The sequence below is a fragment of the Cryptotermes secundus genome, unplaced genomic scaffold, assembly GCF_002891405.2.
Source record: "Cryptotermes secundus unplaced genomic scaffold, Csec_1.0 scaffold66, whole genome shotgun sequence".
In the NCBI taxonomy this organism is placed as follows: Eukaryota; Metazoa; Arthropoda; class Insecta; order Blattodea; family Kalotermitidae; genus Cryptotermes; species Cryptotermes secundus.
The window spans coordinates 1,822,067-1,839,592 of NW_019731262.1; the positions used below are offsets into that span (position 1 = coordinate 1,822,067).

Consider the following 17,526-nt stretch of genomic DNA (forward strand, 5'->3'; position numbering starts at 1 on the left):
ATCAGTGGTCTTCAGTAAATAACATCTCGAAGGTCTATTACACACTTGCACTTGTTACAACACAGGTGTCCAGGAGTACACGAAATAATGGACAAGATCTATTTCTCCATTTTAACTGTAACAGTGAATGAGGCACTTACAGCAGAAAAATGCCATGTTTTTCTGGTCCAGGAATTGAAAAGTGAGAATTCTGTATGTGTCCAAAAATGTCAATAACTTCCTTGCAAAATGAGCTGCCTGTCCACCCACCAGTGAGTTCAGACCTTGTGCTTAGTGATTTCAACTGAAGAAGCATTTCAAAGGAAAACATGTCATATGATGATGAGATGAACATTGATATTTGTGAGGAGATGCAAATGCAGAGCCCTTATTTCCTCCCTGCAGGAATTGAAGGTCTGGTGTATTGCTGGAACAAATGTCTTGATTTGTACAGCAATCATGTGGAAATACAGACAGCCTGTACAGTATTCCTAGTCCTTTTTGATATCTATATAGAAGTAACAGGGGGCATGTGGTAGCACTGCTGATTCAGGCCCCATGCTACAAGCCAGAAGGTCACAAGTTCAATTCTCAATGAGGTTACTGGATTTTCAACTGACCTTATCCTTCCAGCCGCATTATGGTCCTGGGGTCAACTCAACTTCTAACAGAAATAAGTATCAGGAATCTTCCTGGGGGGGGGTAAAGGCCAGCCAGTGCATAAGGCTGACAATCTCACTGCCATCTATGAGCTGACTGTCTTGAAAGTGTTTGAGCCCTGACATCTCACAACTCTATGGGCCTCTATGACCTGTTACAGGGAGAGCTTTACTTTTTGTTTAAATACAGGAGTAATAAATATGAGTGCAATGTGCCCTCAGATGTTACCTACTGAACAGCCCATATGCATTACATTTATTTGCATTGTTTGTGTCACATGTGGAAATGAATTATGTAAAAGATTGAGATGTTACCATATATCACTGATCCTAAGTCAAAAACTCTTGCTTTAAAATAAAATATTTTCATATTCTTCATTTCCATTTGAATAAAAGTTAAAATTGAGTTAGCAAGGAAGGAAAACATGTTAGTTTACATCGAGTAAAGACAGACAGAGTAATGGCACTGAAGAAATGCAGCATGAAACATAAACCTTTAATATCCATACTGTGAAATTCTTATAATATGACACAATGTACTCTGTAGGTGCTTATCAATGTTTCTGAAGGACACAATGGATCTATCTTCAGGGTGAAGATGGATCCATAACTAGGAAGAATACAGTATGGCTCTTCACAATCACTAAAACCTTATGCCCTATTAATAGAATTCCTGCACAGTGATCTCACATAAAATTATGAGTTTAAAAAGTGTACATAAGAAAAATTACACAGTAGAAATTGTGATACTGTAATACACATCCACAGGTACTGTAACTGTCAATCAGAAAGTTTTCAACATCAGTATATAAAAGTCATGCAAACTGAAGTATAAAATTAAAATGGGTCTTATAGAAACAGGGTGGGAGGGTGTGGATTAGATTCATCTGGCTCAGGACAGGGACCAGTGGCTGGCTCTTATGATGTATTTCCTTTGAGGAAAGAAGTCAGAAGAATTACTGAGACAAAGTATAATAACAATGCACCATATTCAGTGACACCAACCGCGTTGTCTCAAGTGGCAGCATTTCTCAGTTGTGTCTGGAAGGTGCCAAGTTTGAATTTTGGCTGGGACACTTAGTAAACTGAGGTTTTTTTGTGGTTTTCCTCAGTTCCTCCAGACACAGCTTGATAGTACTGTCACATGTTTGGAACCCAGAAGAGAGACTTCCATGGAAACGGTAGAATAGACCGTTGCATAGGAAATAACAATAGCGGTATTGTAGTTCTAACAGGAGTCTCCACGGTTACAACAGAAGGTTCAATGCATAGCAACTGCCAAGGTTATAAAAGCCCAGCTTCGACAAGAGTTAGTTGAAATACAGTAGCCGTCGAAGGATAGTCTGGAATTAACCGCCGAAGGAGACGGTCTGGGAATAGCCTTCATAGAACACAGTTGGAACCTGGTCGCCAGAAGTCAAGTGATACCGCAGGCGATAATAGCTGTATGGTGTGTAAGAGTGAACGTCCAATAAAGATTCGCTGAATCTGAGACCCACGTGAAGTTATTTGTCGCGTGACATACCCAACATGTGACAGTATGTTCAAACAGGCTACAGCCATTTCCCTCCACACCCTTTACAACTCCTTGTTCATTAAAAGTCTAACCACAGGATGTTATATAGTCTTAGCTGCAGAGTGTGTCATTAAATAAACCATAAACCATTAGTAAACATTTTAGTCTGACTGCAAACCTAATACACAGCAATAACCAAATGCCTTTAGAAGGATAATTTCTTTACAAAGTTTTAAATGAAAATTTAAAGTAAATTATATTTAAAAATAACATAACAAATTGTAACAATAATAATCACATGAATATGTTGTATATCATAAGAGGCCAGGTCTTGTAAAAATATAATAATATCACAATTTTGTAATCAAACTGAAATATTAACTTACCTCCCACACACAATGAAACCACCATTTAAGGTTTCTTCAGGGAACAAAGAATTTGATCACTAAACTGAGGAAATTCTTAAAGGGAAAAAATTTAATCCTCAGATTGTTGAAACTGAGTGTCAAATGAGAGGAATCCTTACACAGAGAGAGAGAGAAAAAAAAAACATTACATGGGGTTGTATTCCACAACCGACATGAATAAATTCAATGCCATTACTGTCTGTTTCGTAAAACATTTTTAGTTTATTATTCTCTGAAACTGACTTCTCAGCTTTATCATTAGTTCTGATAATGAAGATTACTGTTTTCAGGGATGTTATACTGTGCACTCAAGTAGATCACTCAAGAGAAGCTCTGAAGATGGAGGCAGAAGGTTCCTCCGAAACACTGGTAAGAATCTATCAACATCATACAGTCTAGATACTGACAGCATCATGTAATACTTGTAACTGCTGTCATCATTAAGAGGAGGGGTGGGGGGTGGGGGAATCTACCAGACTATATGGCGTCACATTATAGAACACAGTAATCTTCATAGTTGCTAGTGTGAGAAGTTCGTATCCTGCATAGTTCTGAAATTAATCACAATTTATACCTCTATGTAGCTGATTAAACTTTCAACTAGATTTGTAGTTTGGCTTGTGGCCAAGACCAACGTATTTTGGGCGGACAGGTGTTATGATGGGCTCCTGGATACCATTGCTGTGTGCGCCCAGCCCAGTGCCAGGCTCCCATCCCATCCCACGAAGCATCTGGTTGCCAACATTACTCTCAGGAATTGGTGGGGCCGAACTTCCTACATCTGCAGCAAACGAATCATTCAAACTGAACCCAGTACTGTGTTAGAAGACATATCACTTTAACCTTCAATGTCTGGGAAAGTCTTTCCTGTCCTTGACTAAGCGCTATATCATGAAGATGTATGGGGGAACAGAATAAAATAAATGGAACAATAACACATACCATGGATGTTATAAGGACAGGAAAGAAGAGCAGACATTTGAATACCTTCGAGAAATATCACATTTATAAAAACAGTAGGAATAACTTGCATATGAATGACATATACGTATACAACCACATATTTCAGACATCACAAGAATTTACGACAGACTGCAGCACACACCCAGAAGATATATAAATGAGAGCAATTACACTGAATTCCCATACAAGGGACATACACCAAACTAGCGAGAACATACATATAAAGGGGGCACATAAGTACATAATAAAATAACATACAAATAAAAAAATAGTAAATTCACACAATAATGATACATCTTTGCATTGACAATAAACATATATTATACGTTACAGAAACATGGACGCCACACAATGAAAATAATGTGGACTACAGAGACAGTTTTATTCTCAACGAGACACATTTTAGTGTGAAGAACAACATGTAGCAGCACTGAAATATATTGCCTTACAATCTTGTGCAGTGCAACAGTTTCAAAACGAGAACAACTGGCTGAAGATAGCCAAGTAGTGCTGAAACATGTAGCAACTGATTTAAGTTGCATTAACCTTTAAAAGCCAGACTTCTGAAATGGTGGCAAGCTTGAGCTGGCCAGAGTTTATTTAAATGCACGTTGCTACTCGGCGTTTAAATGTCCGTTCCTGTTAGGGTGCTTAAACAATTGTAAGCATTGTAGACTTGAAAGGATTGTTTAAAAATGCTGTATCTAACTCAATTTTTATGATGAATGGATGGAATTAACTTTGTTTGTATCAGCAAAGAACATAGTGTTGCATATTATAACGGAAGATTTGAAAATTTTTATACTCTATTTTCAATTTTTTCTTTTAATTTTGATGCATACTGCTAAAATGGTTTCCCAGTTCTTCAGAGTTGTTCTGCATTATAAATTAATTTCTGCGTGTAAAACTTGACAAATTTTAGCAGTCCCTGGTGTCATAAAACAGATGGAAGCAATAAAATCATTTGGTCTTATGCTAGCACTGCTTACACTCTTCGGATTTTCGAATCTTTTGACTAAAGGACAGAAGAATGAATGGCTAAGACCTTCCGTTATAGCTGCAAGAGATTATTGCCCTTTCTAGGGTCGTCAACAGATAGTTACATTGTGGCTGAGATACAGAGTGTGATCTGTTTTCTGTGCGTTCATAGTGAAATTGAATACTGTAGTTTCATTTCAGCCTATATATACATCAAGCAGATAACAACAGAAAAGGTATTTACATCAAATTTGACTATATATTTTTAACACATTAATCTGCAGAATCTGCAATAAAAGTACTGGCTCGTGAATGAGTTTGGGCATAACTCATACGTATATACTTTTTTGCTGTTGCTCACTTAGGTATCATTTTAATTCCTCTATTATGGTTTTACTCAATTCTGTCTGGTAATTACTACACTTAAAAATAAATATTTAGGACTGTGCATGTGCTTCCACTAGCGGAGTTTAAATGCCTGACTGGCCAAAACGGGGTACTTTGGCCACGACGACCATACTCATCACTGGCCCAATCAGGGCACTTTAGACGTTAAAGGTTAAACACGGAGGTGAATGAGTGAGTGATACATCAATGCATCAGGATGCTCAAATATAATATGATCTTCAAGAGACCAAATGACTACATTGCAAGACTGACAGCTGTTACTAATATAACTATACCAACAACATATAAAGTAAATGTGGTGCAATATTTGTGTACGAGTGCAAGCACATCTTGTTATACACCATGTGCAAAAATGGGAAATGCACCGAACAAACACTGAGCATGGTGGACAAATAACATGACTTACTAAAAAAATGCTGGGGCAAGTCTGGGTAACAGCGCATGCAACTCATGCGGCAGCTTCTACTGTGGCCGCAGATAAGACACTGACACCCCTCATGACACTGAAACAAAAATGCATAAAACAAAAGTATTTACCCGGGGGAGGATGTGACGATATATTAGGGACTGCAGCCACAGCACCAGGAGGCATCTTGCGCCTTCTCTTGAAGTCGTTGAGATGATGAAGTCGAGCTTGTAGCCTTGTGAGACGAACTTGTTCCACACGAACGGCTTGCATTGTATTCCTGCAATATGGCAGTCATCACATGTCATCAAGAAAAGCATGAAGTGGTCCCTTAAAAAGACAACTGTAAAACAGAGGTTCTATTTGTACCTGGTTTTAGTGAGTACAGGGCAGGTCAGTCGATTTGGATCACTTGTCATTTGGAGAGAGTACAGGTTTGCTAAGTGGCATAACTGGTCTCGTTCCTGCTTTTGCATAGGATGAAGCCTAAAATAAAAAACTGAAGAGAGGAGCATATCCATACACAAGTAACACCACAAAACAGAGCAGAACAAACTCTTCCAGACATCACTATGGGACACTGCTTAAGGACTTTTACACATAACAAAACTTCCATTACAGACTTGTCCCATGAGTGACCTCATCTCAGAACTGGATTCTGTGTCTGTGCCCAGGTGGGCAGAGGTCAGAGGGTAAACAATTTGGCAGCCACCCACACTGAATCAAGTGCTAGCCAATCAGTGCAGACCATGGCAGCTCCATCACCCATTGGTTTCCACTTTATTCAATGTGGGTGTCTCCTACAACACAAACCATACTTGAAGATCCAGAGAAACAACAAATAAGCTTCCAATATTACAAAATGGAAAGAACAACAATGTTTTGATATTATTTAGAGGGTATTCATTTTAGAATATTAACATTGTGGTCCATAACAGAATTTTTTTTCATCAGACCCAGGAATTTTATAGATGTTTATTTATTTTGCAGTTATACTTACATGACAACAAGTTAGCAAGAAGTTTTGTTTCATTACTGTAAACCAGAAGTTCTTTTCAGTTAATGCATTTTCTTTCCACATAAGTAAACTAAATTAATTGTGAATGAAAAATAAAGATATCCTTACATTAGCATTATCATTCTTGATGTCTGTGACACATGCGGAAAAGTAAGATTTGACATTCTCATAATGGCAGTTATGAATATTCTCATCTTTGGGGACATTCTACAGTCTGCTAACATTTACCATCATTTTAGAGGAATATACTGCTTCTATCTTCAGGGTAGAGCAGGGTTCACAATTCCATACACATCCTACTATTTTGGTACCTAATCAAGGCCGATTTTTGCTCTCGAAATTCCTGTTCACCATCAATATTGGCCCGAAATAGCCTCCACCCTATTTCCCCCACCTGCAAACTTGAGTGACCACCTTCCCTGCAAACTGCTTACATAACCCTGTCCTGCTCATTTGATCCTGAAGATGGAGGCAGTATGTTCCTTCAAAATATTGGTATCACCTATAACACTATACAGGTCAATTCTAGAGAGCTCTGATGATGATGTATAATACTCAGGATTACAGAGATTTGTACTTTGTCCATCAACTGATATTCTACAGAATATATTTCTCCATCCTCAGGTGGATGGCTGGAAAGCACCTACTGTGCTGGGTCTGATAGAGGTATTGTGTTCTTTACAAATGCGAATGACAGACAAATCAAAAAACTCAGTAACCATGAATACTGTATTTTGCTAATAAAAATATTTTTAAAATTATCCTGACATTATTTTCATACAAGTGTTAAACAACTAAAGTTGACAGTTACCTCAGTTCTGACTGTCCAGGATCCTGAAGGAAACGTGACAGTTTCTCATTCGCTGATGTGACAATACTGAAGCCTGGCCTCTCGCCTCGTATCCGTCTCCTACCAGCTCGAATCTCTCGTCCACTCTAAGAAGTATACAGCAATGTGAATGATCTGTTTGTGCGTTTACTTTGAAAGCATTTACTATATGGATACTGCCTTGTCTTCTTCACATCTGGATGACATAGACTTGACATCCTTCCATTGCACATCAAAACAGGAGAGGCATTAAAGGAAAAATCTGGATGTATTATGGTTTATTTAACAATGCTGACAGTACCTCAGAATATACGGTGTTGCCTAATGGCAGGATGATTTAATGACTGATGATCTGGAAAGGATATGGAAGGAAATGGCTGTGATGTATGCCATGCACTATCCCAGTCTTTGTTTGGAGGGATTCAGGAAAACATAATGTCAGGACAGTCACTGACTCAGCAAAGATTCAAATTGGTTACCTCTGGAATACATGTTAGAAGCATTATTGCCAGAACCAACTTGCTTGGTGATGCCATGTGGCATGGTGGGTGGGTGACAAAGTTTTGGAGAAACAAGGTGCTTCCATCTTCAGTGCAGCAATAATGTATCAAAGTAGAAGCTGGAGGTGGAATGTTCCTATAAATGTTGGTAACGATGTATTACACTACATATTATCATAACCTAGATGTGATAAAGATGTGAGGACTTCAAAACAGAGCAAGATGATTTGTATGTGTTGTATAAGTACGAGGGTTCTGAGACAAAACCCATGGCACCACTACTAAATACAGCCAATTACAGCTGATCATGTGATGGCATAACACAACAGCAGGTGATCATAGGCTGTGCTAGAGAACAGGTGCATCAAAGCAAGTAGGAACAACATGAGATGGTTCAATGTCAGCGTCTCAGAAAGAGAATCCCTTCAAACAGAACACTGCTGCTGACATTCAACAACCCTGTGCTCATGTGGAACTGTCACCAAGAGAGACCACACTGGCATGCTCATGAGGGGGGTTATATCGCACTGCATGATGCATGTTGCCAAGTGGCCCACACTATCCAGGACACCTGTGCTCCACATGCTGGTAGTACACAGCATGGACCTGTCACCATGTGACTGCCATGTGTCTGACCCCCTCAAGAACATGAAAATTGGCTGTACATTCAGCTTGATGAAGATGTGAGGGCCATGTTACTGCAGTGATTCCAGCAGCAGCCCAAGAAGTGCTTTGCAGACAGCATCCATTTATGTGTGCCAACATGATGGCTGCCTCAATAGAAATGGGAATTACTCTTCAGGGCCTCTAGCTCTTCAGTCAGAACAATCTATGAGTGGGTTTCAATTGAACAATCTTCATACAACTACAAATACTGTTACAAATATACACAATTGGTAACTAATAGATCCTTAACGTTAACCTTTAAACGACTAAAGACAACGTATGTCGTCGTTAAAAGAATGTCCCTGGTACGAATGACGACATATGATGTCGCAGAGTCCGCGCGTGGCAACGTTATATAAAATTAAATTTTAAAGTAGAAAATTATGTCCTACTTACATAATTTTTGGCCACCATCTGCATGGAGTGTCTGTCTTCCCGCCTGCGTCATCTGCCGGAATGTTGCCTTCGTGTGGAATTCTCAAAAAATCCGGAAATGCAGAGTCCGATTTCGCAATTCACGCACTTTGTCCGGGCGGTCTTTCGTGTCCCACGCGAAAAGCACACACGACACCTCAATTGCGAAGTATAGCAAGTCGGCCAGTGATGTGGTTTGGCCTTCTATAGTCGAGATATCTCCCATAAAACGGCAGGGGTTCGACCCCTGGCCGTTGATGGCGAGGGGGACCCCTAACAGCATGTTCCGCACAAGAGCGAGACGAAATTCTCTGTGTGACAACAGGATGTAACTGTTCAGACCAAGGAGATGGAGAAATAGCTTATTTGTCCATTTCCAGGTTCGACGACAGATGCTATAACTGTTTGCCACAGTTTGCCCACAGCTCCATCTGAATAATTATTCACACTCCTCGTGCCACGCTGGTGTCGTGCTCCCCAGGTTGCCGACGAAGATTATGGGTCTTCTTCGAAATCACTTTATGATTTGCTACCTTCAACGTCACTCTCAGAATTGTCGGTACAGGATTCTGTATCGGAGGCATTGATTAGCTGCAATATGTCAGAATATCCCAAACGACACGGACCACATGTTACGAACGAAATTTGAAATTACTCTCGACTGAACACGTCCAGCCACTAAGCTATTACGCTGTGTTAGTACGGCAACGACAACGCATGCATAAAGAATGCTAGCATGGAACTGTAGAAGAACAGTATACGTATTGTTCAGGAGAGATCTATAAACAACACGTGAGTTTATATCTCTCTTCCACTGACCACATTCAAGTTGAAGCTCGTCACATAGACTGCGATAACGTCTCTAGACTCAACATCCGGTGTTACCGTGACATGCACAAGTGTCGTCATCAGCAACTTCCATTCAGGGGTGTCCAGAACGTATGAATTCTTGCTCAGAAACAAGAAATTGCGAAAATTCTCCTTTGGTGTCAGTGCAAAAATTTTAACATGTTTTATACAATCTGTAAATTACAATATCTGATTCTATATTCTTTCGAGAAAAAAACAGCGTTTATTTCGTTCGATTATCACAGAAATAGCAGAAATAGGAGCAAAATTAGTAAGTGACTACAATTTTCACGAATCTCAAATAGCGGCCATTTAAAGAACTCCGTACCGTTGCCACAACCTAAGTTTAAAGGGCCGTAGGATAAAGGTTAATGTGTTTTAGGAAGTGACACTGTGTAACTTGGTAGGCAGGCACCTATCTACCAAACTACATGGTGTCATGTTTCAGAAGACTGTAATCTTAATGTCGACTGCTGTTAGAACATAAAATTGTACTCACTAATCCTTCTCTGATCCACTGCATGTGAACACGATAAGCCTGCTTTGCCTCTTCAGAAAGATGCTCAAAACTTCCGGTGAGAATCGCATGGAAAGCAGGATCACTGTCCTCATCCGCATCTGTTCCTCTGTCAGCGCCCCCTTGTGAGGCCCCTGAGGTCTGGTCACCCTCGTCATCATCCCAAAAGCCTTTTCCACATACTGACCCTGCATCTCCACCCCACCAGTCACTTTGTTCATCATCCCCTGCATTGAAAATCATTGTGTTGAAGCATTAAGTACTCATCGCTAAGAAAGACTTAAACTGTACACTGAAACTTCGATTTTGTGCTCTCAGAGTTTGTTTTTGTTGATCCTGGGCAAAATCTCATAGTAACAACATTAAATTTTAACCAAATTTTATGTTTTCTAAAAATCTGCATTTTAGTTTTCAGCCCTAGCAACAGAAATCTACATTACTTATGTTTAAAATGCTCTGCTTGAAACAACTTAAAGAAACATCAGTGCTGTTTCCCTCATGTCCGACTGCCTTGAAAATGTTGGAGCCTTGACATCTCACAAGCCTATGGGCCTGCACGGCCTGTTACAGGCATAGATTTACCTTTTTTCACTTATAACAAATGATAAAATTAGTAGTACAGCACAAGTTAATGCACATACTAGAATGTATGTTGAACTGGCAGAGGTTGGGACCTTCAGTGTCCACACTAAACACAATTGTGACAGACACACCATGAGGAAATTGAAAGATGATATGCCCAGTGTGGACTTTTCTCCAAGCAGCATAAATATTTGGAAAGTTTTTCTGATGGAGAAACTGGAATAAAATCTTTTTGCATGATTTAACCACTCATGTGTGAATAATGTTTCCACAGATAGCACACACTTGAAGGAGGGGACCTTGCACATCGCTGCTTGTCTAGGGACAGAAAACCTTGCAGGTTCTGATGACTGCAACCCATATTTCTATGTTTCACCATTTTTCACTGCCCTCATTTTAAAGTTTCCTTGATCCTTTCAAAAATATGAACTAAAGGTTTCACTGTACAATGATAGTGTTTAACAGTCTCTGTAATCTTGCATGCTCTCAAAAGCATCTACAGATAGTGCATTTCCATAGTTCTGTACTCTTAAATCTATAAATTTCCTTGTAATTTTACAACTGGTTCCTGTTTAATGACCCCAGTTTTAGATATTTTCCTTTCTTAAAATTTACTGCTTCTTCTGTGATGCGATGATTATATACGCTGGTAGAAAGTTGCAGTTGATCTGCAGGAACCTGCTGTCCTTGTCTTCTACTTCGAAGATGGGGGGCAGGAGATTCTTCAGAAAATCTGGCAACTTTCTGTCAGCCTACATGGCACTGTTTCCCACAAAACAGTGATCTTCATGCTCATGGGCCTGGCAAACTCAAAACTTCTTACCACAAGTGACAATGGCAAAATAATATTAGCTATGAAAGTATAAAATTCCATTATCCAGTTTACAAGAGCAAACCAACATGTTAAAATATATATGCTCTTACCTTCTCGTCCTTCATCATTCGTGTACAATCCAGCATCACTTTCCGAGCTACTTAAACTGCTACTGCTCATGATCTCACTGAAAACAAGGAGAAAAATAAGACAAAAGCTAATATTTTCCTTGTTCTTAATTAACCACACCATGTAGGTCATATGAAGGAGTGGAGGTATGGTTCCATGTATTCTTAACCTCAACATTAGATGGAGGCGAGTGGTCAGCTTTGCTGCCAGAGAAAGAGACAAGAGGCTGGATGCCCCCCCTCCCCCAAACCATTCTGGATGCTGTGAAGATTCAAATCTCTTGCCACTGCAGGTAACCAAATGTCGATTCCTCAGCCATCCGGCATGTCGAAGATCATTTATGGTTTCAAGCTTCATTCTGCTTCCCTTGGTAAATAGACTTACCAGTGGGTGGCAGCTGCTGCATCAAAATCCATGTGAGCCTCATCTGGATTACTCAGGCTCATCTTGTGAATGGCCAGAATCTGCGAAGTTTTGGATCTGCTGCCTGCAGTGGGTCTATCACAGTCAACGCTTCTCTCTCGCATGCTGCGTTTCCTCTTGCCACACAGAAGGTTATTGTACCTGAACACCATAAATTTTTCATTATGCTTAATTAAATGCCCCACTAAGAAGAAATGCTGCAGACTGGATATATACCTACAGCCATTAACATATTTCCTGCCAAATCACATGCTGGACCAGCCATTTTTCATCAAAACTGGACTCTGAACTTATTATATGTGTGTGAAAAGAGTAAGTGAAAAACCACCAACATTTGCTGTATATTGTAATTCTTTTGATGTGTGATAATTTACATGAGTTTCTCTACATCAGATGGCATCTGTGGGAGGAACAGATGTCTATGTGTACAATGGCAACAGCCCATCACTTGATGGGATTAGTAGGAGGTGCACTTCAACCAGTCAAGTGATAGAACTGGTAGTGAACATGTCAACCTCAGCAGGAGGCAGAAGGGGCTGTCAGCTCCATGCCTTAGACACCGTACCTTCAGCGAATGAAATGCTGTGACTCACTGCATATGAGTTTTTGTGAGTGAAGATGTGGTGGTACGAATGAGTTGTCTAGCCTGTAAATTATCGGTACACTGAAGTTCCTGGGCCCCAATATACAAATAATAAGCAGAACTTCCATATCAGTTTGTATACAGAAGAGTAAAGTAAGATGCAGTAAGAATACAGTTACTTGTAAGAGAGATCAGTCAATGTTCTGCTCAAAGGAATAGCTTAATTACCAAAATGGTTAACATCAAAGTAACACTCTTAAAGTCACATTTGGTATATGCTTGATCTAAACCTTGGCCAGGACACCAGCTATCCTGATTTACGTTTCTCGTTGTTTTTCTCAGCCCCTCCACAAAAAATACCAGAGTGGTACCGCGATTAGAACATGCTCACTTCCTTTTGAATCCTTCCGAGCTCATTACTCATCTATCATCCTACTGTTTGATGCTATACAGTGTAGCTACTGAGTGTCATAAAATAACTCCCCCTCCAAGATCTTAATTATCTCCTCACTTACAGTATATTTCCATTATGTTAATAAGACAGATCTCATCAATTTCATTAAGAATAACAACCAACTGAACTACATAATAATGGTAATGACTTAAATAAAATAAAGAAGCCACAATTTCACACACATGATCTGATTTCTCATTGTGAATAGTAACAGTTTTCTGGGGTACTTAGGTACTTCTGTAGACAGGTATGGATATTAAGAAAGCAGTCTTCTGGGATTTGGCACTGTGTATATGTGGTGTTAACCGACGTTTCGGAGGAACGTATCGCCTCCATCTTCAGGGTAGAAGAAAAAAATATAAGAAATCTGCAAGCGGAGAGACCGTGAGAACCGGTAAAAGCTGCTTTTACCGGTTCTCACGGTCTCTCCGCTTGCAGATTTCTTATATTTTTTTCTTCTACCCTGAAGATGGAGGCGATACGTTCCTCCGAAACGTCGGTTAACACCACATATACACGGTGCCAAATCCCAGAAGACTGCTTTCTTCATAGTCACCGCTGTGAAAGCCTCAAATCTTACATACAGGTATGGATATTTTAGAGGAATGTGCTACTTCCAACTTCAGCGTAGAAGAAGAGTTTTCTTCTAACCTGAAGATGGGGGCAGCAGGTTTGTCTGAAATGTTTGTACCTGCGTGCCAAATTACACAGACTCATGACCCAGAGGACCACAAATCTTATCTCCACAATTTCAAACTTTGCGTAACAAAATTTTCAGTGACAATAAACTTCATAAAACTACTGTGGGAACTGCCCACATTCATGCAAGTGTGATAACGCAAGCGTCATTGCTTAGCAAGGATGAGTAAACAGCAGTAGCTAGGCAAAGCCCACAACAATAAGGACAGTGACTGGTTTTCTATATGTCCGACTCTAGGATACATAGGAAGATACAGTTACAGTTACAGTTCTAGGATTTTTGGCAACTTTGGCATGTTATTTCCTATATCCCACTTTGTTCGCAGGGGTTTATTTCTCGTTTTTCATTTATTAGTTTATCTATTGTGTTGGCTGTTTTGAAGACTGTCTTTATGTTAGTGTTTTTGAATAGTTTTGTGATTTTTCGTATGTTATTTCCTGTATAAGTAGAAGTGACCCATTTTGTTCCTTCTCGTCTTTATTATCTGGGTTACCCATCTTCCGCTTAAGTTTGTTATATAGATGTGTGATGTCTTCCTTTCTATAGCCATTATTTAGTGTTATATTAATAATAGTATTTAATTCTTGTTTTTAGCATTTTCCTCAAGGGGTAGTGTAAGAAGTCTGTGTATCCAATTTCTATATGCTGGCAATTTTTGTTCTTTAGGGTGGCACGTCGTGGGTTTTCTGTATATTTCCATTTCTATTTGTCTGTGTCAATTAAATATATTTAAGTCCAGGTAAGCTAAATTTTTTAAACACTTTAAAAGTTTTTGTACCAGGAAGGCTGCTGTGATTGTGAAAAGTTGAATATTGTGTACATTGTGTATTCCAGGCATTATGTGTGTATGTAATTTAGCAATCAGAACACCTATTGTGATGGTGGTTTCCGAATAAGTATTGATGTTCCCTCTGAAGATGATCCATAAGTGTGTGTGTGTATGTGTGTGTGTGTCTCTCTCTCTCTCTCTCTCAAGTCTCAATTCTGAGACAGTAAATTATGGTCGTGAGTCCCAAGGGACTTGGACCCGAGAAAGACTGCGCTGGCAAGAGCCAGCAGCATATACAGAAGACAGACCCGTCCTCTCCTCAGAGAAGGTGCCCCACAGAAACAAGACCGTAACTGTCAAATGATAATAATTAATATCTGGTCATGAGCCCCAAATGGGGCTTGACACCAAGACTTACTGACTGACTGACCGTCAGTTGCAAAGTAACTCTGACTCTGACTTACAGTTCTAGATTCTACAGTTCTACAATTCTGGTTCAGTGTGTTCATTACTGTTATTATTATTCTTCAATTCTTCAAACGCAAGTTCGTCTGTGTACACAGTGCAACTGTAATAAATACTGTAGGACTGTTCAACTAGTGGTTGTCTCTTCATGTGACATACCACACTATGAAAGAACAAAAATTCAGATATATCACATATAAATAAGAAGAATTGATGATGGGTAAACAGAAGGCAGCTAGGCCAACTCCCATCCCAGCAAGCTACTCATCTGACCTGCATAGCATACATTGATCCTAAGCATGTGCTGTAGTTAGACAATCATCTGACTCATGTACATACTAAATATCATTCTCTCAAACCCAATTTGCCTCACTTGTTCTCACAGTTGGGGGAATGTTTCACCACTCGTTTCTTCTTCCCACTGGATAACGGCATTACAGTTACCGTTGCATGTGATGTGGACGGATTGTCCATCTCAACTGCATCCACTGCCATCCGTTTGAACTTCCGTTTCCTGCACATCACAAATACACAGTAAATTATTGCCAGTGTGTTTAACTCAGAGATTACAGACATTTTAAAATGTGAAACAGTACTGCTTTTAATGTAACAAGAAAGGAATACAGAATTTGGGTGGAGATGACTCTCCAAAAATGTTTTTTTTTTTTTAAATTCGCATAGTGGGAGGTGGAGACCAACTGGTTAAACTTGGCACGGCAGCCACTGATTGGCCTATTGTTGCCTGTCCAGGGTGATTATGATGATGGAGAATTTGATGGAATTAAGATTGGCGGGGGAAACCGAAGTACTCAGAGAAAACCCACCCCAGTGCCACTTTGTCCACCACAAATCTCACTTGACCAGACCCAGGATCAAACCAGGGCTGCTGCAGTAGGAAGCCAGTGACTAACCCCTTGAGCTATGGCGTGGCTCTTCCAAAAATGGAATACTAAGGAGATGTAAGAACAACAGATGAACATTCCAGGAGCCACAATTAAAGATTAATGGAAATGGCTCAGTACCATGCCCAACGGCAAGCTTCAGTATCACATGTGTCAAATCTCTGAGTTCTGCTGTAACTTCTTGAATACATATTATAATATTCTGGTCAAGAATGACATTAATCAAAATTCATCTTCATCCATGATATGTAAGCAATGTCCATTTTTTAGTGCACTCAATTTTACTTGTCACTTCACAACATGTTTCGGCACTACAGTGCCATCATCAGGTGCTCTATTTAAGTCAATCTATTTCATTGCTTGCCATTACGTCATTGTAAAATTTAAAAAGTATTTAAAAATGTTCGTCAATTATAATAAATATATATACTAAAAACTTGTTAAGATTATTTATCTTATCTGTCCCAATTCTAACACCACGCATAGTTTCACACCTATGGGAATCGTTCCTCTTATTCTCAGGGTATATCGTGTCTCGTGTTGCGTGTTCCATTTGGTTGCGCGTGTTGTAAATTTTACAATGACATAATGGCAAGCAATGAAATAGATTGACGTAAATAGAGCACCTGATGATGGCACTGTAGTGCCGAAATATGTTGTGAAGTAACAAGTAAAATTGAGTGCACTAAAAGCCAGACATTGCTTACATATCATGGACGAAGATTAGTGCAACAGGTCGCTAAAATACAAGATTATGAAAATTCATCTTTCCTCCTAGTTAGCAACATTATATCCAAACAATATACTGGAACTGTTATTTTGGCTTCTACGTGGATCGAATGATAAGTAAGAATCAGTGTTCGGTATAACCCTGCTTTATTAAGACTAACTTTTGATACACAAAAAGTGTTTTATATATATTCACACACATAACCATGGTAACACATAACAATTGAGAAATTCTGTTTTTACACACATAACCATAGTAACACATAACAATAGAGACATTAGGAACAGCAATTGTAGCGCAGTCTATTGTTGAAAATTGTTTACTATGACGTTGCCAATTCTAGCATTATATTTTAACATTAGAGGGTTGCCAACATAACAGGAACAACACTAATCAGGCTGATGTAAACAGACTACTACTTATATGAACCATGTAAAATAATTCAGTCATGGAGACTTCTTACAGATACCTTCGTGTATTTGGATGTATAGGTGAAAAATTCTCATTGAATGAATCTGATTCAATATTTCCATGAAGATGAGCAACTGGACGAGTTTTACGGGTCAATGGAGTGAGCTGACGGTGGACTCCTGTTGATATCACATCATCTGAATCACTCTGTAAGTTAACAAAACAAATGTTTGGATAACACCATTTGTACTTCCTGTTTAAATTTCTAAACCACTGCTAAGAATTCTGTGCATCTAAAACATTTCTGAGACTGCATCATTAGATAGTGACACAGACCATCAGGCAAAGCCATAGTTCAGGCAGTTAGTCACTGGCTTACCACTCTGGTGTCCTAGGTTAAATCCAAGGATTGGTCATGTGGGATTTGTGGTGCACAAAGTGACACTGGAGCAGGT

The 17,526-nt window shown here is 39.4% G+C and overlaps 1 protein-coding gene across 2 annotated transcripts in view; it reads right to left on the reverse strand.

Annotated features, from left to right (window-relative positions):
• Positions 1-743: 743 nt before the first annotated feature.
• The window catches only part of LOC111866700 (G patch domain-containing protein 2), a 19,093-nt gene continuing 2,310 nt past the window's right edge, over positions 744-17,526 (reverse strand). For both annotated transcript variants that reach the window (XM_023855887.2, XM_023855888.2), the window contains exons 4-12: positions 17,130-17,278; positions 15,402-15,542; positions 12,019-12,198; positions 11,616-11,692; positions 10,092-10,336; positions 7,146-7,270; positions 5,686-5,802; positions 5,448-5,596; positions 744-3,342 (exon numbers count right to left, since the gene is read on the reverse strand). In XM_023855887.2, the coding sequence (XP_023711655.1) occupies positions 3,158-3,342; positions 5,448-5,596; positions 5,686-5,802; positions 7,146-7,270; positions 10,092-10,336; positions 11,616-11,692; positions 12,019-12,198; positions 15,402-15,542; positions 17,130-17,278 (1,368 nt within the window). In that variant the 3' untranslated portion in view covers positions 744-3,157. The remainder of the gene's footprint in view (positions 3,343-5,447; positions 5,597-5,685; positions 5,803-7,145; positions 7,271-10,091; positions 10,337-11,615; positions 11,693-12,018; positions 12,199-15,401; positions 15,543-17,129; positions 17,279-17,526) is intronic.